Source organism: Opisthocomus hoazin, chromosome 18 (assembly GCF_030867145.1).
Source record: "Opisthocomus hoazin isolate bOpiHoa1 chromosome 18, bOpiHoa1.hap1, whole genome shotgun sequence".
NCBI lineage: Eukaryota > Metazoa > Chordata > Aves > Opisthocomiformes > Opisthocomidae > Opisthocomus > Opisthocomus hoazin.
In genome coordinates, this window is record NC_134431.1 from 1,802,673 (window position 1) to 1,829,537 (window position 26,865).

The following is a 26,865-nucleotide window of genomic DNA, read 5'->3' on the forward strand; positions in this document are numbered from 1 at the left end:
TGGCCTTCTTGGCAGCCAGGGCACACTGCTGGCTCATAGTTAACCTGTCGTCCACCAGGACACCCAGGTCCCTCTCCGCAGAGCTGCTCTCCAGCAGGTCCACCCCAAGCCTGTACTGGTGCATGAGGTTGTTCCTCCCCAGGTGCAGGACCCTGCACTTGCCCTTGTTGAACCTCATCAGGTTCCTCTCTGCCCAGCTCTCCAGCCTATCCAGGTCACGCTGAATGGCAGCACAGCCTTCTGGTGTATCTACCACACCTCCCAGTTTGGTGTCGTCAGCAAACTTGCTGAGGGTACATTCTAACTCTTCATCCAGGTCGTTGATGAAGAAGATGTTGGCTAAGGCTCTTGGCTTTGGCTTCTTTCTCTTCCTGCTGTCTTCTTCACCATTCCAGGAAGCTCAGGGACAATGGCTGCGGTACACCCAGTCTGTTCGGCGTGGTGCTGCTGAGCTCTGGAGACGGCCTTCTGGTTGCTCTGCCTGGCAGTCGTGTGACTCAGTGGCGAGGCGTCAGCAGCAGTTGTCTCCGGCAGTGGCTGGAAGACCGGCAGCTTTGCTCCCTTGCTTGCTTCCAGGCTCTGCTGCTCAGGTGCCCTGGGGCGTCCCTGTCCTTCTTCCATGCCCTGCCCTGAGAAGGGCATCTGGGATGGCCGTGGCTGTCTGTGAGAGAGGATTTGCCTGGGACGCTCCAGGATTTCAGAAGAATTGGAGCTGGAGTCTCGATCAAACTGAGAGGCCACAAACGATTTCAAGGTGCAGCAGACAGTGTCAAGAACTTCTCTGGCGAGCTTGTCCAGGGAAGCCTGTGAAGATGCTCTCTTGGAAGCTGCTGTTTCAGCTTGTTGTGGTTTCTCTTCTGGGGATTTGACCACTCGGGTGGCTCCTCTGGCTGCTGGCCCTGGCTCCGATGCTTGGGACGTGATGGATGCGAAACGCTTCCCCAAGCTCTCCAACATGGTCGCTACAAGGCCTTTGGCCACCCGTGCCATTTCCTGCACGCGATCTGGAGGAGAAGTCTCCAAAGGCTCTGCTCTTTGGGCCTGGCACACAGTCTTGCTCTCAGCACCAGGGCAGCCCTCCTCAGCATGGAGACCAGCTGATCCTGAGGACACCTCAGCCTCTTCAACAGTGCCCACACCAATGCGTGAGCCACCTGCTCCAGCTTCTGGGCTTCTGCTGCAGTTGGTTGTTCCAGCACAGCTCTGAACATGCTGTCTGCAGCAACGTCAGGCTTTCTCTTGGATTCTGCATCACTGTGGACCCTCCCAGGCATCTTGGCACCTTCCCATGCCAGCTTGCGCTGGGAGGAGGGTTGGCCCTGCTCCAAGGTGTCCTTCACTCTTCTGCATTGCCTCGATCTCAGGGAGGTCTTTGCACTCTTGGGTGGAGGTGGGCAAGATGATTTTCCAGGCTGCAGCGGCTGCTCTTCCAGGCCAGAAGTGTTGCTCGGCTCTGGCAGATGGGGGCCGTCCTTTGCTTTGGCCGGGTGCTGCCGACGGCTTTCCTGAAAGGTGACACGAGGTTGTGGCTCGCTGCTGCCTGGACAGGCGCTCAGGCCCCTGCGTGCCGAGGTTTCCCGTGGGTCCGGGCCAGCGCTTGGCTTCAGCCACATGATGAGGGCCCAAGAGAAGGGCTTTCCTCAGGACTCGGCCTGCTCGCTCATTAGCTTCCTGCCCATGCCCGCACCAGCTGCACTTGGAGCCAGCTCATCCTTTCCCCTTGGCAAGGTAGGGCCCGTCAGCACAGCCCTCGCCTCTCCTGCACTGACCGCCTCCCCATGGTGCCGCAAGTAAAGCTCCAGCCCTGGGCACCGTGCCACTGACAGGTGTCTGCCAACACTGGGCTTTGCCTACCTCTGCTCACCTGTGCATCTTCTCTGCCTTTAGCTCGAGTGTGGTCAGATAGTGCCTGTACTCATTGAACTCCTTCAGAGTGCACACCACCTACAGAGAGACGAGGGGAGCAATCGCCCAAGCCCCGTGGAGCCAGCTGCGCAGACCGCCTTCCCCAGAACAGCCCGAAGCCTTGCGGGAGCGGAGCTGCTCCTCTGCACACGCTCCCTCTGCGCTTGGGGAACCCCCCTCGAAGGGAACCGTTTTGATCAGCCCGACAATGTCCAAACCTACTTTGCCATTGCTGGTGACGTGACCCACTGCCTTCAGCCTCCGCAGGTTGTCTTTGCGCTGGTGGTACGCACGCAGGTGTGGGTCACGCAGGCTCTACGAGGGCTGGTGAAGCTGCAAGAAAGCTGATCCAGAGTAGGCAAGGGAATCTACACTCAAGCTAGTGGGCTAGTGGAAAGAAATAAAGGGTTGCTGAAACATGTCTTCAAATCCAAGAGTGTTGTATGGTCCGTTGGTCTTTCCAATGCTGTAATGAAAGGAAACAGCTGCTGGCTGGTAAATGGATGCCCTAGGCTCGCCTCCGTTTACCCCAGACCCCCCCTCCCTTCTCCCAGGGAAAAGGGAAATAAAAGATCTGGTAAAAGCACCCCACTATCCAGGACAACCAATTCTCGTGGACCTGCCAGTAGTAGGGGAAGTACTATTACCTGTAAAGGCAAGGAGAAAAAGAAAAAAAAAAAGGCGCGGTGGAGAGGGAACCCTGCGTGCCCTATATGCCTGGAGAGCCACTGATGCTCACAGAAAAGATCACCAGGTCAACACCAGATGGACTGCGCCATCCTTCTAAACTTGGTTTGTTTCTTGTGTGTATTTGCAGGTCCTTGCAGAAACCTGTGTGAACCCTGTGTTTGTGTTACTACCCTTGGTAGTTGTTTGTGTTGTGTCAGTTTTCTGTGTTGCTTTTGTATGTTCTAACAGAACACGATGTTTTAGAAAACCCTTTGTTTTTCTTAGGGGGTTGGAGGGGAGTAAATGCATCCCCAAACCGTGCCTGGGAACTAATTCGAGGCTTTGAGCGCAGCATTTGGACCCACACTGACCAAGGAGTGTGCGTGCAAATTCGCAGCTCTTCAGGAGAAGCTACTGGCATTTCTATCATGAACGTTAAGTCCTCCAAGTTACAATGCAAGATTTGGTATAGATGGAACGTGAGTGACCTGGTAACTCCCATACCGGAAACTCCACTTCAGTCGCCAGTATCCCCTTGTCCTGAAGACACGCACAAACTCGCAGCGAGCACCCTCGTTTCTGACCCGGGCTGCGGGGGCTTGCCTCAGACAAACCTGACGCGCACTGGTCTGCACTGTGCTCCTGCCTGGGCAGGAGGCTTCGGAGCTGCTGGAGGGATGGGCTATCTGGAAAACTGTGGGCCCAAGGAGGGGAGGGTGTCTGCAGCAGAATAGCTCTCCTTCCCAGCTCGTGCTCTGGGTGGTTTTGCAAGGTGCCTTGGAGAATGCGGTTTGGGGCTCAGTGCAGGCCCAGGTTGATGGTGCTGCTCCAATGCAGGGTCAGCGATCCCACATGCCCTGGTCCTTCTAGCCCGAGTGTTGGCTAAGGCTCTTGGCTTTGGCTTTTTTCCCTCCCTGCTGTCTTCTTCACTATTCCAGGAAGCTCAGGGACAATGGCTGCGGTACACCCAGTCTGTTCGGCGTGGTGCTGCTGAGCTCTGGAGACGGCCTTCTGGTTGCTCTGCCTGGCAGTCGTGTGACTCAGTGGCGAGGCGTCAGCAGCGGTTGTCTCCGGCAGTGGCTGGAAGACCGGCAGCTTTGCTCCCTTGCTTGCTTCCAGGCTGTGCTGCTCAGGTGCTCTGGGGAGTCCCTGTCCTTCTTCCATGCCCTGCCCTGAGAAGGGCATCTGGGATGGCTGTGGCTGTCTGTGAGAGAGGTTTTGCCTGGGTCACTCCAGGATTTCAGAGTATTTGCAGCTGTAGTCTCGGTTAAATTTGAGAAGCCACAAAGGATTGCAAGGTGCAGCAGACAGTGTCAAGAACTTCTCTGGTGAGCTTGTCTAGGGAAGCCTGTGAAGATGCTCTCTTGGAAGCTGCTGTTTCAGCTTGCTGTGGTTTCTCTTCCGTCGTTTTGCCCACTCGGGTGGCTCCTCTGGCTGTTGGCCCTGGCTCCGATGCTTGGGATGTGGTAGATGCCAAACGCTTCCCCAAGCTCTCCAACATGGTCGCTACAAGGCCTTTGGCCACCTGTGCCATTTCCTGCACACGATCTGGAGGAGAAAGTTCCAAAGGCTCTGCCCTTCGGGCGCTGGCACACAGTCTTTCTCTGATCACCAGGGCAGCCCTCCTCAGCATGGAGACCAGCTGATCCCAAGGAGCCCTCAGCTTCTACAACAGTGCCCGCACCATTGCGTGAGCCACCTGCTCCAGCTTCTGGGCTTCTGCTGCAGTTGGTTGTTTCGGTGCAGCTCTGAACATGCTGTCTGCAGGGACATTGGGCTTCCCCTTGGAGTCTGCATCACGGCGGACCCTCCTGGGCAGCTTTTGGGGGGGGTGGGGGGTGTGCACGTGCATATTTGTAAGCCGACCTGAACAGATAAAAACATGACTTCCTCAAATGATAGTTCAATTCTTCATCATTACTTGGGAATGGAGACAGGGAGGTTGGTCAATAGAGCGAGTGATAAACTTCTTAGCAGGTTCTGTTGCTATGGGACAAGGGGTAATGGTTTTAAACTAAAAGAGGGGAGATTTAGACTGGATATAAGGCAGAAATTTTCTACAATGAGGGTGGTGAAACCCTGGACCATACTGCCCAGAGGGGTGGGAGATGCCCCATCCCTGGGAACATCCCAGGCCAGGTTGGATGGGGCTCTGAGCAACCCAATCTGGTTGCAGATGTCCCTGGTCCCTGCGGGGGGTGGGGTGGGTGAGATGGCCTCTAAAGGTCCCTTCCAACTAAACTATTCTATGAGCATCATGGATTGGCAGACTCTGACATACCCAGTTACACCTCCCATTGCTGGTTTGAGTGGAATTGTCTGGGTTTAAAGCACCGTTGACCACCTTTCATTCGAACCTCCCGGGGCCCCTCTGCAAACGTGCAGCACAGGCCTCAGCCCTGATGAATCTGAAAGCCTAAGGGAAAGGCAGCAGGAGCAATGCTCACAGGTCAGGTTTCAGAGACAAAGCCAAGCAGCTATGCCTTGTCAGTCCAGCCCCAGGAGAGAAGAGGGGTGTTCTGAAACTGCCACAGCTGATCAGCTGGGACAGATGGGGAGCTCAGCTGAACACCCCTACTCTAATTAGGTTCATCTCTTTCAGAGACCAACATCCAAGGAGGCACTTTCACAGACAAAAACTCCAGCAATTGCCATACAATCCCTCTGGCTTGACAAGCACAAGTGTTAGATAAGACTTCATCTTGTGAAAATAGCCTTCCTTTAACTAAACCTTATCTTCTACCCCAAACCTAACTAATTTACATATGTAAGATACATTGTCCAGAATAAACATTACCTTTAACATTACACTTGTTTCTTGATAGTGTCAAGCATCGGCTTCACACATGTGATCAACCCCAGTCTGAACTCTTTTCTGTTTTTAATGGTGGGACTCACATATTAACTAGTGTACAAATATTATAAAGTTAAAATGTCAAGGTATTGCAGGCCAATTACACTTTTCTTTATTCCACAAATAAACTCATCTGAAAGAAATTACTTCTTATGTTTCTTCTACCCCACGCTAGGTACTCTCTTCCCTGCTAGGCACGAGCACAATTTTTATGTTCTGGAGACGGTGCCTGGTGAACAACAGCCTTCTTGGCAAGCCGGTACCCCGCGTTCACATCTCCCGCCGCTGCCGGCTCGCAGCCACGCCTCAGGACCCGCCGCGTGCCCCTCTGCCCCTGATCATGAGGCAAATGAGCAGGGAACGGAGCGTTCCTACGAGACATGACGTGAACTCACATTTATTTTATAGATTTCGTTTAATATATATATACCTTTGTACGGATTAAACCAGGGGGGGGTTTATCATATACATTTTTTTGGTATAATACATGAGAGACAGGAACGCAAACAGCAAATATAAATCAGTACATTCCTTGAGCGAACTCTTTGCCACACTGAGAATGAAAAACTGCATGCAACGGGGAGACAGGGAGAACAGAAATCCACGTCCTTTAGAACAACAGAAGTAAAGAAACAAAGACAGCCTGGGTACAACTGTGGACAGAGGAGCAGCACTGTATATGGCAAACCTGCATAAATTAAAAGTAAATTCCACTCTGACATCTACTATGCTTTAAAGTGCAATAAAGCCTGATTTATTTACCTACAGAATACAGGAAAGATTAACCCCTCTCCTCATTCCAATCTATTCCTAAAAAAAAACAAACAAAAAAACCCAGTAAAATAAATCTAAGGGATATACGTCATCCACAGTCCTACAGAAACGCCTACATCTACTCAGTAGCACCAAGAATCTGATATGGGTGTAATTAAAACCAATTAAAACTCAGGAGCAATGCTAACATCCGTTTGCTGCGTCCGCAGACCCCCTGCCCGCCACCAGTGACGCGGAGCAGAGGCAGCTCTCCCCGCGCCGACAGCAAGGACTGCGGTGCCCCGTCCCCGTTCCGCGCAGCACAGCGACAGCGGCGACGCGACGGGGCGGGCAGCCGAGGCCCCGCGCGCATGCGGGTGTCTGTACGCGGGAGCATGGGGGCAGCGGGACCGACCCACGCAGAGGTGACAGGCCAAGCGGGTCCCACAGACGCCACGAGCCACTGGGCATGGGGTGGTGGGAAGGGAAGGGAAGGAGGGAGAGGAGGGCGTCAGCACAGTCCCGCTCCTCAGAGCCACTGGCCGTGCTGCCTTCGCAGGGCCGGGGCCCGCGCACCACAGTTCGTCTGTCTCCACGTGCCGCCTCTCAGCAGGCCTCAATAGCCAAAGGTCTCCTGGGAAGCATAGACCATGTAGAGGAAGCCATCCTCGTCCTTCTCCTGCTCGTAGATCTCCGAGATGGGGGTAGACACACTCACCATGCTGTGCTGGTTCACCAGCAGGAAGAAAGCCTGGGTGGGATTCAGCTGCAAGCGGCGCCTGTGGGGGCAAGGGCAGGGGGGCCTGGGTCAGCCTGCCCGGGGCAGGCACCGTGGCAGCACATTCTGCCCCCCTGCAATGCTGTTCGCAGGGGCCCAGGCCCGCGCAGCTGGGACCTCCTCCCACATGCCAGGACGTGGCAGCTGTGAGCCCAGCTGAGCTGGTTGGGGCTCCAATGCCGCCTGAGTCGGGACTCCGCACAGCCCTTTCCCCAGGCGCTGCTGGCAAGGGCAAAGCGGCGGGGCCTCTTCCACCTGAGCTGAAGGATAAGAGAAGGGGACTGGAGTCCTCCTCATCAGCTCACGGAGTGTCCCTATGAGGGAGAGGTCACAGGCCTCCACCAGAACCCGCCAACTCTGCCCTCCCCAAGTAGTCTGTACCACAACACGAGGATACTCTGGTTGTCGTGTCCCCATCCCCACCCTCAGCCTCTCCCTCTGCCCCAGCCCCACCCCACCGCTCTGCGTTCAGGGCCTCTGGATGAGGACACGCTTGCAGCATGCCAGCTGGGGCCACCCCACTCACCGGATTATTTTGACCAATTCACTCATGTTGACATGGTCTGGGACAAGGAACTTGGTCTTGTCCAGCACTGGCAGCTGTTTCTCTCCTTTATAGCGTTCGATGATGACCTGGGGAGAAAGTCAACAGTAGGGTTAGCCAGAGTTTACAGTGCCCCAAGCACCAGCCTCAAGGTCATACACAAACCGAACTTGCACAAGCGGAAAAGTTGAGCTATGGCCCCACTGTGCTTCACCCTCACAGGAAAACAACAAACAGGACACGAGCAGTGACCATCAGGTTGGCTGCAGACAGCTCTTCAGCGAAGAGTCATCTGTGTGCCCAAGCCAGACAGCGGAGAGCATCCAAGATAAGTGAACTAAGGCATCAGTTGCTCTGACTAGCTGAGAAACAGTAGGCATTAGCAGATTCATTTAGCTACCGCCCCCGACACACAGGAGATCCAGAAGAGGAGTGAAGTGTATTTTGACATCGCTTTCAGACTGACCAAACCACAGGTTTTGCTGGCTGGAGCCAAGGAATGAGCTCATGGTGCACAACAAGAGACATTTTCCTTCCCTTTTGTGCCACGACTCTGGGCTGCTGCTGTTCAGTGTCGCCCTGCTTGCTCAGGAAGAGCTGTGGACATTCCCAAACAAGCAGATTTTGGAAATCACCATGAAGCCACCCAAGGCATCCCTTCAGAAAGGGGGGTTTGCATTTCACCAGTCCCACTCCCCACATTAACACTCCGACCAACTGACTCCCGAAAGCATCAGAAACCCATGGCTGCTTCTCCCGTGTGCCACCACAACGGCCCAGTGAGCTTCCAGGGTGCTGCAGCACAGAGCTACCACAGGGACAGCCGAGCCCATCCTCCCCTGCAGGAGGTCTTGCTTGGGAAAGCTCTTACTACACCTGCATTCTGAAACGGCTGAACAATGATTTCTGTTCAGTTTTCCTGCTATTATAATTAACGAATTTCTTCTGTTAAGGAGTGTCTGCTGACAGCGACAATTGCTATTCTAAACCAGCCTGGAAATGTACGGTTTGTATTCTAAGAAACAAGGTGGCAGGCAGTTCAAATAAGTAATGATATTGCGTGGCAAGCACAATATGCTCCCATTACAGTGATACTCTGACTCTCACATCTCTCCAGTGCCTAGCTGATTGCTCCAGAAAAAGACACTTGTGTGCTAATCAGTTCTTCGTCCTCTCCGAGTTGAGACTGATCATTATTTTTCAGTGTCAGGCAAGCAGCTCCCATAAATCGTTTCCCCAGGTCTTCTCCAAAAACATGGAAGCTGGCAAATGCCTTCGGACAGCGGAGGGATGGAGCAGCATGCAGAGATCAGCATCCCCAGGAGATGGCTCTGTGGAGCCAAAAGGATCACGGCGAACCTCTGGGAACTCTGGTTTGCCTTTCCCTCCAGCATCTGTTGACGCACCAGGCTCTACCAGCAGCAGCGATGAACTCCTGCTCCCTGCCCACACCAAATCCAAATCCGGCGCTCTGGCTGGGATGCTGTGGTATCACCCGTGAGCTGGAACGTCTGACGCGCTCCCAGACTGCAGGGCTTATCTCAAGGCCCACTGGGATGGGCCAAGCCACGCTGCCGGCAGCTCCCGGATGAGGGAGGGGTGCCAGGGGCCTTGGAGAGAGCTCTGCACCTAAACACCCTCTGGAGAACCCACCCTGGACAAAGCCCACACAAAGGGAACCTAGGAGCCCGAGGGCCCGACAAGCAGCATATGAAGGCCCCCAGGACTCCACCAATGTATCCTGACACTGGCCACGTCTTTTGCAAGATGGGGACCCGATGAAAGAACAAGCATCTGCAACAGACTCAATCATGCATCAGGATGCCCCTTAACAACCTGCCAACATCCTTTCCTCCCTCCAGGTGGAGGGCAGAGGAAGGACAAAGACAAGCACAGCCACCTCACTGTATTTACTTTGAGTCTCACTTGGACGGATGAGTATTTTGGCTACGGGGAGATGAACAGGCTCCAAGGGCTGGACGCTCACAACAGTCACATACAGGGGTGCTGCTCTGGCCACTGGCAAACAGAGAGACAACAGCGGGACCTCGAGTTTTTACAAGTAGTTTGCACAAAGGGGCAGCCACACAGCAACTGTTTGTGCATATACCTTTACTCGCAGAGAGGGCCCTCTACACCTGGGCTATGCCTTACTCTTCACTTACACCTAGCAAGTGCAGAGGCAGATGTCTCCAATTACCAGCCAGTTCCATCCCACAAAGAAAAGCCTCTCAATTAGTCCAAGAATGGGCTGAGAAGGATGGCCTGGCCGTTAAAGCAGCAGCTGCCTTGCGCCCTGAGCAGACCCAGGGCCTGTCATGTAGAACCGCTCCAAGAGTTTCTGTTTCCAGAACATGAGCTGCTATTTGGGTAACCCAGCTATGGGAACAGGTGGCCAATGGACAAAACGTTCTTGTCTAGCTTTCGAGGGAAATGCATGATCAACTGCTAATATTACACCCCTGTGGCCGCAGGGCTTGTATACAAAGCCATCTCCTCTCCTGTATGCTCTTCCAAGCTGCTGCGTCAGGCCAAGGGGTTCCTCAGCATGGGAGACCCACTCCTGCAGTGGGAACCCACCACAGATCTCACTGCAAAAATAACACCAGCTGGGCACACGTGGCAAGGCTTAGGGCAGAGCCTGGGGTCCCAGTCCCATCGCTGTGGGGGCTTGGGCAGCATTTATAAACACAACCCTTGTTCTGGGGCCAGTTTGAAGAGGTGGAAAAGGATTCTGGTAGGGAACCAGGCCAGATCCAGCAGCCTGACAGAGGCAAGGCTGCCACTGCTCCACGCCCCCAGGTCCAACCAGTAGCAAGGCTGAGAACAGCCATAATTTGGGTTTCTGTCCACCACTGTGCCAGGGCAGGGCATTATTCGGGCTCCCTCACCTGCCACTGCCTCCCCGTGCTCCTCTGCAGGTGTGCCAACGAGCTTGTTATCCCATAACCTAACGGAGACCTCCCTGCACAGCCCGAACACACCCTCAGCCTTTGCTGTCAGCACCAGGCAGCTCTCTCCTAACCCACCCTCCGCAGCAGCACAGCTGGTGCCTCGCTAGGCCTCGCTGAATTCAGCATTACAGTGCTTTGGGACACCATTTGCTCCCATTGCTGCCCAGCACAAGCTCTTCCCCAGTGATTTTAGACTCTCCAAGGTTCACCAGAGCTGGCTTAAAGCTTGCAGCTGCTCCTCAGCAGGTCCCAGTTCGATGGGCTCCAGAAAAGGGAGCACTGGGGCCAACAGCAAGTGAGGGCAGTGGGCAGGCATAAGCTTGGTCTACCCTCTAACAGGGCAGAGGATCATTTCTAAAGCATCTGCTGAGGCTGTGGGTGGAGGTCCCAGCGAGCAGGCAGGCAGCTCTCTGCTCGCTCTGACCGCCTGCACGGGGCAGCTGGAGGCTCCTTCCCGGCAGAGCTCCATGTGAGCAGCACCTCGCTGCCAACTCACCCGCGCACTTCTCAGCAAGGGCTGCGTGTTCTGGGGTCAGCACTTTTTACCATGGAAGCGCAGCCAGCTTTGGGGAATGCAGAGACAGCAAAGGAGCCCCTGGCATGGGGTGGACAGGGAAACACTGGGGAGCTCCTAGCTCCTGCCTGTCTCCTTATCACAGTGGCAGCGAGGCGTCCTGGGATGTGATTTCCCTTCAAACACAAGCAGAGAACTCCATGCCTCAGGCAGAGCCCAGGTTATCCACTGCTTTGCTTCTGGTGTGCTCAGACAGACACACCGCCAGCTCTGTCCCCACCATGCAGTCACCCAACGCGTACGTGGCACAGCCCCCTCTGGAAGTACCCTCATGGAAACAGGGGGGAAATGCCTTTCCCCAGGCACAAAGCCAGGCTGTGCACTCTGCAAATCCTCCTGGCCCTCAGTCAAAGCAAAATGGGACTCGCCCAAGGGTCTCCAGTAGAAACTGGAGATGCAAGCAGAGGGCAGCAGCTGCAGCACAGCTTGCTGTGATTTCTGCCAGCAATAAGGGTGTGACCTGGGCCGTCTTCTCCCTCACTCCCCGTGGGCTGCGGGCTCAAACCCCTTTGCTAACTCCAAGCGCCTCTCCAGGGAAGCTAGTCACTTGGCAAACACAGGTTCCACCTTTCACAGAAGACCAAGACTTTCCTGCAGCCCATCTGGCTGCACTGCGCTGCTCGCAGCTGTCCCCACACCACGCTCTGCTTTGCAGTATGTGGCTTTGCTCACAGCCCTCGCACTGAAAGCTACATACAGTGACTTGCCGGAACTTTGCAATGTAAAAGAGAGGAGATAGCACCAAACTTGGTGTCAGGGTGTAATCAAGACCAGGCCTGTAGGGACACCAATGACACAAACACAGCCAGACTCCTCCAGGCCTTCAGCACCTTTCTCTCCTCCTGATTCTTTTTATTGCTCCAGCAAAACTTGCAGCTAAACGTATCCTCCCCTGTCACGTCAGTCAGCCCAGGAAAGCAAAGCAGCTGAGGTTCAGCTGAGTCACAACGCTGGCGCTCAGGACGCTACCCAGGACAATAAGGCACCGGACAAAGAGGTCACTGGAGCAGGAGTGGGAGGGCTCGGGTCTCTGCCACAGCTAAAGCTCCGCGCGCACACACAACTCCCCAGACAACCACACCAGCAGCCAGGTCCTGATGACACAGAAGCCTTCTCCTGTGACACATGGTGTCTGACCGCAACACAAATAGCACTCCAGCCATGGAAGCTCTCCCACCACGTGTCAGCAACACTGGTAAAATTCTTCATGTGGATGGAGAACTCTGGCTCTGTCTGTTCATATCCCAGGCAACACATGTCTGTGTACAGGCACTTGATATATGCAGATGTGTACGTTTCATGTAGAACTCATTTCTAGCCTGTCCTTATTGCTAGAGCCTGAACGCAGTGTAGTTAGCTCTGCAGAAATGCAGAGCCAGCCTAATGCCATGAAAACCATGTTAAAAGCAGCGGTCATGATGTGTAGATGATACGGCATACTGGTACCCAGTGTGCTGCAAGGGGCCAGTGCTGCTCTGCCGAGCTGGCAAAACGTCAGCTCCACAGTGGCGGTGGAAGAGAAGGAAGAGAAAGAATTCTTTCTGCTAGAAGATGTTGTGCTAAAATCAAAAGCAGAGCGAGGCAGGAACGGACTAGTATGTGCCAAGAGCAGTCTGAGACTTTAAGCCTTGAAGGCTAAATACTGAGAGACTGCATACAATTTTAAGACAAGGCTGATGTTCATCCAACACTGAGAGCAACCTGAACTAGGAACACGTTCCATTTTTTGGTCACACATGCTATGGCATTGCAACTACTACCTCGAGCATCCCCCAAGTACATTATTTCTCTAAATTCTCCATCTTCTCAGGAAGAGAAGCAAACACTCAGCTAGGATAGCAAAAGCACACTCACATTCCAAGAGGAAGACAGCGTATCAGGTCTGACATTGGCAGGAAGAACTGGAGGCAATTCATGGAGCCTCACCTACGCCCGTCAACAACCGGCGCTGGGAAAGCACAGAACGGGCGTGACCGTTCGGCTGTGGTACGAACTATCCTAACAGAGGCTCTTTGCTTTCAATACAGTGAAGCTCATCTCACACATCTTTCTCCGGGCAGATGCAGAGAAATCCTTAACAGGTCATCCAGGAAAACTCAGGTAGCTACTGCAACAACAATGACAAAAAAAGGGCCACTCTGAACATGAGGAAGAACTTCTTCCCTCTGAGGGTGACGGAGCACTGGAACAGGCTGCCCAGGGAGGTTGTGGAGTCTCCTTCTCTGGAGATATTCAAGACCCGCCTGGACAAGGTCCTGTGCAGCCTGCTGTAGGTGACCCTGCTTGGGCAGGGGGTTGGACTAGATGACCCACAGAGGTCCCTTCCAACCCCTACTATTCTGTGATTCTGTGATTCTGTGATTTCAGAGTCTTCTCCCGGAGCACTAGCTCGGAATTAGATTTGATATCAAACCAGTTCCTTGCCTCTAGGGCAGGCGCAAAGCTTAAGAGCAAGACTCTATTTTGCACTGCTAAGAGTGTGGTCTGCTATCGAGCAGCTGGCACTCACAAGGCACCGGAGGTTTACGGAGAGCGTCCTGCGTTGATCCTGGGGAGCAAAGCTCGGTAACCTCCACGGCTGGCCAGTGGAGGCTATCTCACAGCACGGGGGGGGGTCACAAGAACAAAGTCTAATGCAGAACAGCCAGAAAAACTTACCGGGATTTTGCTCGGATGCTGCTCTCGGATCTGCTGTACTTCTTTACAACGATCCGCTGGAAAGAAAAAAGTAAAGAAACAAAAAGTTACAGACATTTCTCTGTGCTAGTTCAGGCAAAAAGAAGGTAACCCTGCAAGCCACAAGCCAACAAAGAGGGACACTGCAAAAGAAGTGGAAATTCTGTTCATCGGGCCTTTTCTGAGCATTTTGCAGCAGTGAGATGGTCAGCCAGATGTCAGCTCCACAGATCAACCCTTCATGGCTTCCTACCACTCCAAGCATCCCCCAAGCCAGGGACATGCTACCCTGCCCAGTAAAACTAGGCAACACACATGGAAACCAAACGACTTAAACGAGACCATAAGGATTACAAAACTCTATTCCTAAATCCACCTCGAGCAAACGCAGCTCATGACCGTCAGCGCTGGGCAAGCAGCACAGCTTTAGGGTTTCAGCTCTGGAAGTTCAGGCTCTTTGTGTCTCCTGGCTGCTTCCCCAGAGGAGATGATTCTCCAACTGGGGCTGGGCTTTTGCCATTTCCTTCTGCCTGCTGCGCACTTCCAAGCACTGTCTGGCACAGTGCCTCCGTCCGAAAGAGCTACGCCTTGCCAAGGAGGACTCCTTCACTATCGCAGATCTACACAGGAGCTACAACAGATACTGGCCTGACAGAAAGCATTTCTAGACCTGTCATGGAAACAGGAAGAAACCTTAAGTGAGGAGATGACCCACGTACTAAAAGATTTTTTCTGCAGTTGTTCTCACACTTTCTAACCTGTTTTCCTCCAGAGTTCACGTTTACTGACACATGCAACAGGCAGCACATAAAAGCTTGTATGGTCTTCGAGGTTATGGGAGAATTTCAGTGCCCCCTCACTGCTTTACCAGAGGGCCCCCCACTTTCCACAACGCAAAGCAGCAGAAAGGAGGTAAGAAGCTGTACCAGCGCCAGGTACAGCTCTGTGTGTGCTCTTCCTGGGAGCACTCCATGCGTTACCATTACTCTGGGAACGCTTCACAGCTGACAACAGCCCATCTAAAGTGCCCAGGGGAAGCGGCTTCACGGATCACAGGACGTAAGCCAGGGGCTAAAGGCCAATGACTACGGACTGCCTAGACAAGCAAGACCTGGGTATCGCAGGATCTCTCATGGGATTGTCCTGCCACACACACGGTCACTGGTGCCACACCTGCTCCAAGCCTGACTCCCCTTACCTGCTTCACACAGCCCCAGTTTCTCACAACCCACTGGGATCAGATAGGACAGGGTAAGTGCATGTGTTTGAGTGTGTTTTCTGCCCACAAACGTTGAGCATTTCTCCTCTAACCACTCCATAAAACTTTATTGCTTATAAATGGAATTTGGCTAGATACTACTTTGGGAAGAGACTGGAGTTTCTTTAGAGGCCACAAGACTACAAAACCACTGGATCACACAGGCTTTTGAGCACCTTTTCTGTCTCCTCTGCGAGGAAAATACCCCTCTGCTCGGAATTGCTACACCCATCTTCTGTAGGACTCCACGGGCTAGCAAGACAGAGCAAGATTATTTGGATTTAATGGAAAATGTGGGTATATTTGGGGGGGGTTTATGACTGGAGATATAGTTCCTCATGTTTCCTTTTCACCCTTGCCAACGCTCCAGCATTTTCCTTCTGATACAGGTAATTTTCCCTTGAGGTCTCAGTCAGCAAGGACTTGCGCAGAAATCGGCACTGCACGCGACGCTGGCGCAGCAATGCCCCTCAGGAGCGCTGAAGGGCACGGTGACAACAAGCACCCAGCACACAAGCACCCGGCTCGAGCAGCCCCAGAAGCACGTGCCCCTCCTTGTGCAGAGCTCCGCTCCCACGTGCTCGCTGTGCACGAGCTTCAGCAGCACAGAGCATCCAAAAGTTTGGAGACCCAAAGCGTGAATGGACAATGCTTATCAGCATAAGTACTTCAGGCAGCTTGACTGCAGTCAGCTCAGACTTGCTGGGTATTAACAGAGCCTGCAGAAAGCTTTGTGTCCTCATGGCCGGCTAGTTTTTCCAGCTTCAGTATCCACCCTGTCCTGTACCTCTCCCCATACTATCAGACAGCCATGTGGATGAACTTCCCAGACATCACACGTTTCCCTGTAGGGCCACAGAACTGTTTGCACAGGAAGCCCCAACGATGCAGGTAATTATGAGAAGGGTCTGAGAAGCAATTCGCCAAAGGCGAATTCGCAGCCTTTCCATCATGGCTAGTAATGTAGGTAATCTCAGAGCATCCACCTAGCCTAGGCTGCATGCGTCAAAGAGCAGCCACACGCCTGATACCCCTTCTTGCTCCCTGGAAGCATCACCAATGCCAGCACAAGGCTGACAGCCATCACCACCTCTGCTTCCACAGAGGAGTCAGAGGTGCTCCTCCCCATCACACTAAAAAAGACACCACACAGAGAATAAAACGCTACGTCATCTACCCAGCTACAGGCCAGCGTCTCAGGATCCCACCTCTGAAACCGCAGTCTTTTGCCCCCCCAAGGGCTGCTGACTGCAGGCGTCTTGGACAGAGGCAGGCCAGGCTGCTGCTGCAGCACACTTCTTCCAGGTCCTGCTGACTGCACGCTCAGCAGGAATTCAGAGCACGAGCCACCAGTGATAAAGTTCTCAACTAGCCTCAAGCCTGATGTACCGTAGTGGCAGCTCCCCTGTCCCACTCTGTAAGCCCTGCATGTGCCCAGGACCTGGCCCCTCTGGTCAGACGGGCCCAGGGCTTTTGCAGCCTTTCAAATCCCAGAGGACTCTGTAGGAGGTGGCTGATCTGCAGGTGACCACAATGCAATGACAGCAGCTGTTGCTTTGCTCCAGGGGCTGCTGGGTCCCTTCCGTAGGTACCCGTGATTGCAAGTACAAGCACCTAAAGCACTGCACCTCTTCCTCTGCCCAGGAGATGACCAATTCAGAAACTTTATTCAGGAAGGCAGCTGGGAGCAACCCCACCTAAACTGTTCAGGTGCCTGAAGATTCAGGCAGAAGTTTCCAGGACATCTAAAGCTCTGCCAAGGAGCACACTCAGTCCCCTTCTAGCCTTGGAGATCCACCCAAGCAGGCTTGGGAATCAGAAGAAGCTATCCTGCATCAATAGTTCAGTGCACACAACAGTTCAGGTGCCAGAGATCTCCTGCAAGAAATAGGTGATGGTCACTCACAGCCTCCTCAGCCTGGAGTTGCAGCTAGAGGTTGGTCCTGTGTCTCATGACAGCATCTTCAACATCACACAGCAAGGAATGGCTATAAATACCACCTTTAATTTAATGTATACGTAATCTAATCTGAGTCACAGGAATAAAGAGAACGCTGTTAAAGGGCAACTCAGAGAGACACCGATGGAGATGCCCGCCTAGCACCCCAGCTCCTGTCACTTACAGCACTGCAGACAGGTACGCTCCCTCCACCTCTCACTAGCAGTGCCTGCACGCTCACATTTCATACGCAACAGGTCTGATTTACAAGCCTTGTTCTTCTCCTGCAGCTCTCCCAAATTACAGCTGTGCTAACTGAGGTCAAGCCTTTTCCCTTCTCTGCAGCACCTGGCTATAGTTAATCCTTAGCCTACACCTAAAGTGAAACAGAACTGTTTACACAACCCAGTCCGTATCTACATTTTTTTCTCTGGCCCCTCCTCGCTGCAAGAAGCAAAACACTATGCCCGATTTCAGCAGCTCGGGGACTGCAAGCAAGAGGGGGTGAAGGGGTGACAGCCAGCTGCTGCTCTGAAGGAGCTGAGCAGTGACTGACGAGCTGCACACAGAGGGAAGAGCACTGTCCCTGCTCCCAGGTGTGGGCACCACACGTCTGCCGCGAGGGAAGCCAGGCTTCCCCCAGTGCCAAGATGCGAGAGCTCGAGATGGCAGCAAGACAAAAACCACACACTTTTTATTGGTTGTGCCTAGCAAAATATCACTGCCAGGGCCTATTGAAAAGCAGGAGTATTTTTGTAGCATTGCATATGCCAGGAAATTGCCTGTTTCTCCTCCAACTGCTGTTTCAGCTGTTAAGTACCAACAGCAAAGCTTGCAAATTGCCCAAAACACCAGAGTCTCAGCTGTTTTCCTGACTGAGGTCCTCCCCAAGCTGTTCACCCAAAGATGTGGGCACACAACGTATCCCATGGCAATGCAGGATGAGATCATCATGACAGTTAAGCAGAACAGTAGAAGATTTTACACCAGACTTTCCGAGCATCAACCTTTTCTACCAGCAGTGCCCAGGAACCCCGGCTACGGGAGACAGGGTCTCTGCTGTGCTGGGTGCTGTGCAGACACACGACGAAAGGACAGCCCTGGATGCAAAAGAGCTCAGTCAGACAAAAGATGCAGATGGTGGAACAGGAGGAAAACACATGCAACTTCTCCAACAGTGCACTTGCGTCAGGGACAGCATTTTTCAGGAGACACGAGACAAACACTGGTCAGGCACCAGTGCTGCCCTGGGGCAGCAGATGGACTCTACGACCAGCCCTGCTACTTGTGACCAACAGAAAAGCTGTTAAGGAAACACCATTAAGAAAAAACACCACCTGGAAACGTCATCAATGCGCTACCAGGTCAACAGCTCCCAAGCTGAGCAAGAGCTGCGTGTGGAAAGCAAAGCAGAGAGTAGAAATTCAGCCATGAGCTCCTGCCTCTCCCTGCAGTCCCACGTCCCAGGGTCCTGGGCGCAGCTGCCCATGGCACCAAGGGAGCGTGCAGCCGTCCCTAGCACTGGCAGCAGGCTGCCAGCCCCACGGCTTTCTCACTGCCATCCACCAGACACTCTGCCAGCCAGCTCGGGGGTGGGTCTGCCTCAGATCCGAAGCAGATGCAAAAACGGACATGTTTTTTCAAGAGGCTGCTGCAGTCAGTCCCAGGGCAGAGGGCTGCTAGAACGTGTTCCTCCCTCCAAGAGATTTTCTGCAAGGAGAGGAGGAATTGGATGGTTTGAAATCAGGATATGTCTGGGATGAGCTGGCAGCTGCTGAAGACACAGCCAAGTTATACAGGTCATTCCAGATAATGCCAAAAAATATTTTTGTAACATCACACCACCCTAAGGCGAGACACCTCTAACCACCAGGAAACACACCCCCGCGTATGTGTCATGGATCACACAGCAGCTGACCTGACCTGTCCTTGCCCAATGCTGAGGAGCTCATTCTTGGGCTGGTGGCACTGCAGGAGGAAGAGGAGACGCCCACACCCAGGAAAGGCGGGCAGAGCTGGCGAGGCCAGCCGAGCCCTGGGAAAGCTGTCCTCACTACTAAGCAAGGGCTGTTGTCCCAGGCTACGCAGGGCAGCAGCGCTGCAGAAACTTGACCGGGATTCTGATCATTGGTCCAATTTTACTTCTTCTGTCCACAAAGCTGGGGGGCTCCAGACAGGACGAACGATGCAGGACCAAAACTACACTGTTTTAAACCCACTGCCTGATAGAAAGCGTGTCTCTGCAACATGGTGCAGGTCGAGCCTGATGCCCCGCTGTCACAGGAAGGTGGTACCAATGTGAGCGCGGAGCAACCGATGACCTGCCCGCGTGACTGCCCATTTCGTTGTAACAGCTCCATTAGAAGATGTGCAATCTGTGGAAGGATTTTTGAATGCCTAGCTTCTGCAGCCCTGTGACTGCAGAAAGACCTCAGCAGTTTTGTTCACTTGGGTAAGTTCCCAATCTTCCCGGCTCCAGAGCAGAGCTTGAAAATGGATTTTAAAAGACAAACAGGAACTACCTTCATTTTCTTTAGCAGTTTCAAAATGTAACTGAGTATGATTTTGATCCTGGCTCCAGGAATGAGTATTTGTATCTGGCAAATCCATGATAAGGGCTCAGCTCGTGACCAAGCAGAGCCACACAACAACTGTGAAGCCTAAATTCACGGCAAGATGCTCATTCTCCGGTTGCACAGTGCCACGTCACCCCTGCTGTGGGCCGTGCAGGATAAGCACTGACCTCCATCATTCAAAGAGCTTCAAGCAGGGCTTCCAACTCACTACACCTCCTGAGCACGGTGGGCAAACGGGCAGTACCTTCTGCGCCACGATTGGATGGCACATGGAGTATTTGCATCAGAGTTCCAGATAAAGAGGTGGGTTTTTTGCTCAACATTTAATCACAGTTTCACTAGCCTTGGAAAAAGTACATCAGGTTCCCTCCGGATGAGCCGTCAGGAGGCTGTCCTGCACAACAGTTTCCCTCGAGCTTCCGTTTGACCTTTTCTGTCTTGACAACCTTCGCAATTGTAAGCCCCCAAGACAGCAGGAATGCACGCAAATTTCTCAGAACTACTCAGGACACTTCAAATTGCTCAAAGAAAGAACTGGCACTCCCGACAGAACCCTATTTTAACACAGAACACTGTACACGTGCACGCAGAAAGAGACTTTGCACAGCCCGGGTCATTGCTATTTGTGCACAAACATGCCTGGACACGCATGGATTTGCAGGGCCTGTTCAGGGAGACGTGCCAGACACGAGAGCCTGGAATTGATTCCTTCATTTTCTCCCACAGCCTACTTCCAAAGTGCCTTCTGAGGACAAAAGGCAGCAAACAACCGCATGACCACAGCCGGAGGTGTTGACACACTGCAGGTGGACTGCAGGACGTCACACAAGCAGGGTGACACACCAGAAAACCTCCCAAGTGACTCTCCTGACCACGATCCCCACTGGGACTGCCCAAGGAAGGAACACAGAAGCCAAGGGAGATGACTTGGCTGTGGCTCACGGCGATTTGGTGACAGAGGCAGCAGAGTCCACCAGTCCTACAGCTCCTGGATTCACCACCCTTCTGGCTCCAGGGGATATCTGACATTTTCATAGGGAAGAAAGAATTGAGTAACGAACAAAGGACATGCAGGTTTTATTATTCCTGGCCGCCATCAGGACCTTTAGCTATATAAAAGAGTAATAATAAAAAAATCAATATCTGTGTTCTACATGTCTAGCTGGCATTTGTTCCGGTTATTTGTTCAGTTCAGTAATTAATACAACCAGACACAGGCAGCTAAGCACCCACTTGCAACAGCAGCCTCATTTCAAGGAACCCCAGCTCATAAAGCGCAGCTGCTACAGCACGAATGCCCCGAGCACAGAGCGTGAGGACAAGCTGACTCACTAACCAACCTCAGATCAAGATCAAGATCAAGATGCTTCTCCAAGCCACCAGCAAGCAAAACCGTTACATCAAGCACAGGATGGTCAGCGAGACAGACAATTTGCCCACTGTTGGTCTTTCAGGTGGTACAAGCACGGCTGGCTTACACTTGGATGAGTCCCCAGGGAAGGCAACGCTTCACTTTTCCCCAGAGCCAAGAAGAGAGGGAATTCGGCTCCGCACACGGCCTCCATCTACCGCTGCCTTCCTTCTCAAGAGCAGTGGCTTCACAGAACTCAAGGCAGATGTCCCAGAGGACTCAACCAGAGATGGGAATTCTCAGTCCAGAGAGGCCTAGGTCAAACCTCTGTGTTTGTCACCCAGCCAGGGGCTGCAGCTGACCCACAGGACACACGCATGTGTCCCACTGCAAGGTGCCTCCATTCCGGCACGATGCCGGGGCACACAGCCAACCAGTCGAGGTTTAAGGTCCATGTCCACAGCCACACTGGTTACGCACTGCACTGAAAACACAGCTCGAAGGTTGCTGGCAGCCTTGCAGCAGCAGAGTGGCCGATTCCAGCCAACCACCTCAGAACAGCAGGAGGTGTCAGCGCTGCCCAGCGCTCCTACAGACTCATGCTCCTTACGGAAGCGCAACGGCATCGTCAGGCTGCAGCACGCTCGCTACAGCCAGGACACCCTGTTCCTCTGACCCAGACCACAGCTTTGTTCTGGGAATTGTTTTGGATTCCTACAATGCATCTGACTACCCAGAAGACAGCCGCCTCGGCGTCTGCAATCGGGTTCAGCACGTGCAAGCAGACGGCTACTGGCAGATTTTACCCCACGCACCCAGACCCAGCAGATTCTGCTGCAGACATGCCAAGGACCGGACCGGGTCACAGCACATCATCCCCTCGCTGCTAACGGCACACCACGGGAGGAGTCAGTGCTGCCAAGGACCGGACCGGGTCACAGCGCATCACCCCCTCGCCGCTAATGGCACACCACGGGAGGAGTCAGCACTCGGTGCACTCAACAGCCAAGGCTCAAATTCCTGGCGTTTCCCAGCCAGGCTCTTTCTGAAGTCCTCAACAACGACGAAGAGAAATCCAGAAACTTTATTCAGTATAGACCCAAGACAAAGCAGATGAACAAGCAGAAGAAATTCACGGGAAACAAATCTCAAAAATACAAGAAGGGAGAAAGCATGTGCTGAGGAAAGCAGAATCTTCAGCAAGGGGTGGCAGACCGAGGCTGAAGCAAGCCACTTGCTGTGAAACGGGAGCCTGGGTGCCTTTTGTAAACACTTAAGATTCCTGACTCTGCCTTTTCTCTGTTTTTTTGGAACCATTCCACCTCTACAAACTTTTGAGGCCTTAACGATTAAGCCATTCTGAGGGTACGGTGTCGCTGGTGACGTTTTCCATCAGCCCTCTCCAACTGCACTGTAAACAATCGCTTCCTGCTCCTGTTGTGTAATGATTCCAAGACAAAAACAAGCTGTATTTACTTTCTCCAATGCAGCAATTCCAGCCCTGACCCAAAGCAACTGTGTGGGCTGCCAGGCCTCCTCCTCCTCCTTCCCCTCCCCTGGTTGAGTTCCCCAGACCGGTCAGCTGAGAGCCGAAGGGCAGCGGGAGTGCGCAGAAACAGGGAGTGCTGGCAGTCGCCAGCACCAAACTCCCTCACCCCCCTCGGTCCCTCCCGGGCTATTTTAATCCTGCTTTCTTTCAGCTGCTCCGAGCCTCGGATTTTGTTTTCCCTCTGGCTCCTACAAAGTCTGAGCAATCTGCAATGGCAAGCCAGGCAGGGAGTTACGAAGGGTTTGGTTTAGGACTTTACTGCTTTTAGTACGTAGCTGAGGAGAGCAGAGCAGAGTCCCAGGCGAGTGTCCCTGGGCACCCAGACTTCATTTTGTTCTTGTTTGTGCACGTTCACTCGGCTTGGCGGCTCTGGCAGAAGGCTGGGTAAGCACTCAAGGCCAGAAGGGCTGCACCAATCAATTACCAAATATTTACAGTTGCCAAGAGAGCGGCGAGGGGTTGGATCAGCAGCTGGGCAGGAAAGAGCTCCAATTTTAAAGCTCATGTAGGAAACACCCTCACCTGTGTCTGGACAGCGTCTGACACAGAACCAGGCCTTGTTTGGCAGGAATATGCTGACTTCAGCGTTATCCAGGCAGTAAAGTTCGACCAGTACCCCCCGGGGACGCAACAAACACACACCACTCCCAGTGCCGGCTGGTCAGGGGAAACAGCCGCTGGTGTGCCACCCGACTCCGCTGCCAGGGCGACAGCCGGACCTTCGGTGGTGACCTCCTCCTCCTCCTCCTCCTCGTGTTCCCACCACGCACGTCCAGCCGGGGGATGGGTGTGACGCCGGCACTGACCCTCTGGGTCTCCAGAAGGACCAGAGCGGGCGCACCCAGCTCTTGGCACCGCCACTGCCCCAAGGCCCAGCGGGCGGGGGCTGCGGGGGGCGACTCTGGCAGGCGTCGCTGGGCGCTGAGGGTGAAGACCAGACCCAGGGCAAGGGCGGAACACGAACGTTCGCCCCCGAGCCCCGCGGACCTCAGGACCCCTCCTCGCCGCCGCCGCCCCCCGGTTCCTCGGGCGGGCTCCCGGGGCACAGCGCCGACCCGCCGCTCCCCGCCTCGCCAACGCCGGGGGCTCGCTGAGCGCCCGCCGGCCCCGCCGAGGGGGCCGCCCGCGGCTGAGGGGAGCGCACGCACACGCACCCTGCGCGCCCCGGCCCCGGCGACAGCCCCGCCGCCCCCCACAACCCCTTCCCGCGGTCCGGAGGTGGGGGGGGCGGCGCGGGGACCCCCCCGCCCGGCTCACCGAAGGTGCGGCGCTGCTTGAAGGGCCGGTCCGAGGGCATGGCGGCCGGGCCGGGGCGCGGGAGCCGGCGGGCGGCTCTCTGGCGGCGCGGCCTGCGCGGGCGCTGCGGCGGAGCGGGGAGGTGACGTCACCGCGGCCCCGCCCGGAGGGGGCGTGGCCTTGCACCGCCCGCCGCTCTGCGGGGAGCCCCCCCGCGCCGCAGAACGGGACAGGGTTACGGACAGCCCATGGGACAAAGGCGGGGGAAACGGCCGCTCACATTAACATTATTAACAGTGTCACCCATTAAGGGAGAAACAATGGCCTCCGTGGCCAGCATCACGGGCTTCCCTCGCCCAGCAGCAGCTCGTGAGACACACGCTGGTGGGGAGGCCTAAACCCCCCCGATCCACTGCTGCAACCCAGGTACGGGCAGCGACCTCCATTGCCGAGCCCGATTCTTCCAACAGAAAACACGTGAGGGGACGTGGGGACGTCGAACTGGACACGGCCAGCGGATCAACCTCACAGGCTGCCTTCCAGTGGGATCCTGGGGAGCATCAAGAGGAGTGTGGCCAGCAGGGCGAGGGAGGTTCTCCTGCCCCTCTACTCTGCCCTAGTGAGGCCCCATCTGCAGTGCTGTGTCCAGTTCTGGGCTCCCCAGTTCAAGAAAGACGAGGAGCTACTGGAGAGAGTCCAGCGGAGGGCTACGAGGATGATGAGGGGACTGGAGCATCTCTCCTACGAGGAAAGGCCGAGGGAGCTGGGCTCAAACTGAAGCAGAGGAAGTTCCAGCTGAACACGAGGAAGAACTTCTTCACTCTGAGGGTGACGGAGCACTGGCACAGGCTGCCCAGAGGGGCTGTGGAGTCTCCTTCTCTGGAGATATTCAAGCCCCCCCTGGACGCGGTGCTGTGCAGCCTGCTCTGGGTGACCCTGCTTCAGCAGGGGGTTGGACTGGGTGACCCACAGAGGGCCCTTCCAACCCCAAACATTCTGTGATTCTGTGGGAAAGCACTTCTTATCACCATCGTTACAAAGCGCTAACACCTTTCTGAGGAGAGGCATGAGGAACTCCTCCTCATTTAGTGACTGGATCCCCGATTTCACCCGTGCAGACCTCGCTGCGGGACCGGGGCCATAATTCTGCAGCAGATCCCTCCTGCACCTGGGGTGGGAGGCACTGGTTCATGGCAGCTCTGGAGCTCCTCAGCATGCGAATGTACTTACAAAAACAGGACATGGACCAAGGAAGTTTCACTCCTAACACAGCAGAGTAGGATTTATACACTTCTTCCTCCAGCCCTCAGCTTTCCTGAAAAATCTCTCACACACTAATACCTCTCTGGCCCGTTCTTACCGATGTCACGGGCAAAACTCCTTAGTTAGGGACATGCACTTCTGAGCCCAAAACCCCAGATCAGTCATGGGTTTAAAGAAGTTGGAGGGAACCACCTGTACCAGCCCGGCACCAGCAAGCTGTCCCAACACGACCCAGGATCAACACCAAGCCTTCCGCATGCCAGCGCAAGGCAAACACCCACTGACAACAAGCACTCCAGGATGCTTGCGAAACCACGCCAACGGAGGGAATCCTCCCCAAAGGAACCCTCTCGTGCTGCTAAAGGAAGCGTCTTTTTGTCAGCAGAAACCATGCTGATGCTCGGGCTTCTGCTGGCACAGCAGCGTTTGCCAGCGCCCGCTGCCCCTGCACCCCCAGCCGCCGCAGCTCTTCCTGCAGATCGTACCGGTCCCAGGAGCCGCTCCAGCTCTGCCAACAGAAGGCCAGCCCGTACTGGTGTAACTGCCTCTGCCAGGCTTTCAGCCCCTGTAGATGTAGCTACACATAACAAAAGTGTTAGGACAAGATCAAACATAAACACCCCACATGCGACATTGAGCGCTGCACGTCAGAGTCAGCCACCTCAGGCAGGCGAAGGCTGCTCAGGAGCGCGCCGGAGCGAATGCCAGCTGCGAAGAGCTGCTTGCAGATCCACAGAAGATGAGTTTCTACAAGCCTTGCTTTTGCAGTATTAATAAGTTATGGCCTCCATTCCTCTGCTAGAGCCTTATCTCGGAGCAGAGTCAGCACAAGAGAGCACGTCCCTGGGCCTCAAACTGCTGTTCACAGCCTGGAGGCACACAGACTTCCTCCCATTAGCCTGCTAATGCATCAGGGTTTGTTTTCCACATCTGGGCAGCAGATGCTTCAGTCGAGATCCATCACAACCCACTCCTCCAAGACAGCAAATGAGGCCAGTCTCCAAGCTCCACACAGAGCAGCTCTGAGGCACAGACCGCAAAGGTCATTCAAGCCCTCCTTTGAACCACTGAGTCACACCTTCTGGCTAGAGGGGACTGGAACCATAATGCTTATTTTCCTATTCTTCCTCAAGCTGACAGCAGCTTTACCATACAAATGACTAAGCCCAGACTCGGCAAACACAGGACAAGAAGCAGAACTTCATCCCATCGCTTTCTTGACCCTCTTTAAGGTGATTTCGGAAAAGTGAAATCCTCCCCTAGCTCACAGTTAGCAAGGAATTGTTTCCGGTCAGATCTCTGTGACTCTCTGATGCTCCCGATCCAAAGATGACACTTTTTCTCCATAGGAAGTATCCAATGGAAGTTGCTGCTCTTCAGCTTCATCCACCCTTTCCCCATTTACAAAAAACCAATTTGAATTAACTTTGAATGCGAGCGTAAAGGTGCTACAAGCACTAGCACTGAGTAAGCAAGGCCCTGCCCTGACCAGATGGATTTGACAAGCTCCTCCGGACTCCAAAACCAGCTTCTTCGAGATCCCTTTGTTCAAAATCCTGAGTATATTTCAAGTCAGACTGCTAACAGCCCTTGGAAAAAAACCCAAACCAAACCCAACCCCCCAAACCAACCTCCAAATCCCCTCCAAACCCCAAACAATCAGCATAGAGGAGGAACTCAGTAATTTGACTGCAAGTTTACGGTCTCAACATTATGCAGAAGATGGGCATGATCCTTCTTTCGCAATAGGTTTATTTATTACAACTCGTTGAAGAACAAAAACCACCTCAACACTCTGTCCCACACACAGGTGTGACACAAAACCACCAGCAAGACAGCTATCCCTACAGAGGTGTCCAAACCAATGCAGGACACTAAAGAAACTGTTCACTGCTCAAGAGTAACACTGTCACCTGCGAGGGAAAGCCAAAATACAGGAGCAGGTCACCACCTCCAAGAAAACATTTCTCTGACTATGAACAAAAG

At 54.0% G+C, this 26,865-nt stretch overlaps 1 protein-coding gene across 1 annotated transcript; it reads right to left on the minus strand.

The window, feature by feature from the left end:
* Nucleotides 1–5,824: 5,824 nt before the first annotated feature.
* Nucleotides 5,825–23,738, minus strand: MAP1LC3A (microtubule associated protein 1 light chain 3 alpha). Its single transcript, XM_075438519.1, has 4 exons — nucleotides 23,638–23,738; nucleotides 13,690–13,745; nucleotides 7,486–7,592; nucleotides 5,825–6,960 (listed from the first exon to the last, which is right to left on the minus strand). The coding sequence occupies exons 1-4, from the start codon at nucleotides 23,675–23,677 to the stop codon at nucleotides 6,798–6,800; spliced, it is 366 nt and encodes a 121-aa protein (XP_075294634.1). The 5' UTR covers nucleotides 23,678–23,738; the 3' UTR covers nucleotides 5,825–6,797.
* Nucleotides 23,739–26,865: the final 3,127 nt, after the last annotated feature.

Excerpts from the sequence above, each read along its gene's own strand:
- MAP1LC3A (XM_075438519.1), bottom strand. The coding sequence starts at position 23,677 with ATGCCCTCGGACCGGCCCTTCAAGCAGCGCCGCACCTTCG. Across the intron at positions 7,593-13,689 it reads AGCATCCGAGCAAAATCCCG|GTCATCATCGAACGCTATAA; the intron begins GTAAGTTTTTCT and ends CTTTCTCCCCAG. Across the intron at positions 6,961-7,485 it reads GAATTGGTCAAAATAATCCG|GCGCCGCTTGCAGCTGAATC; the intron begins GTGAGTGGGGTG and ends TTGCCCCCACAG.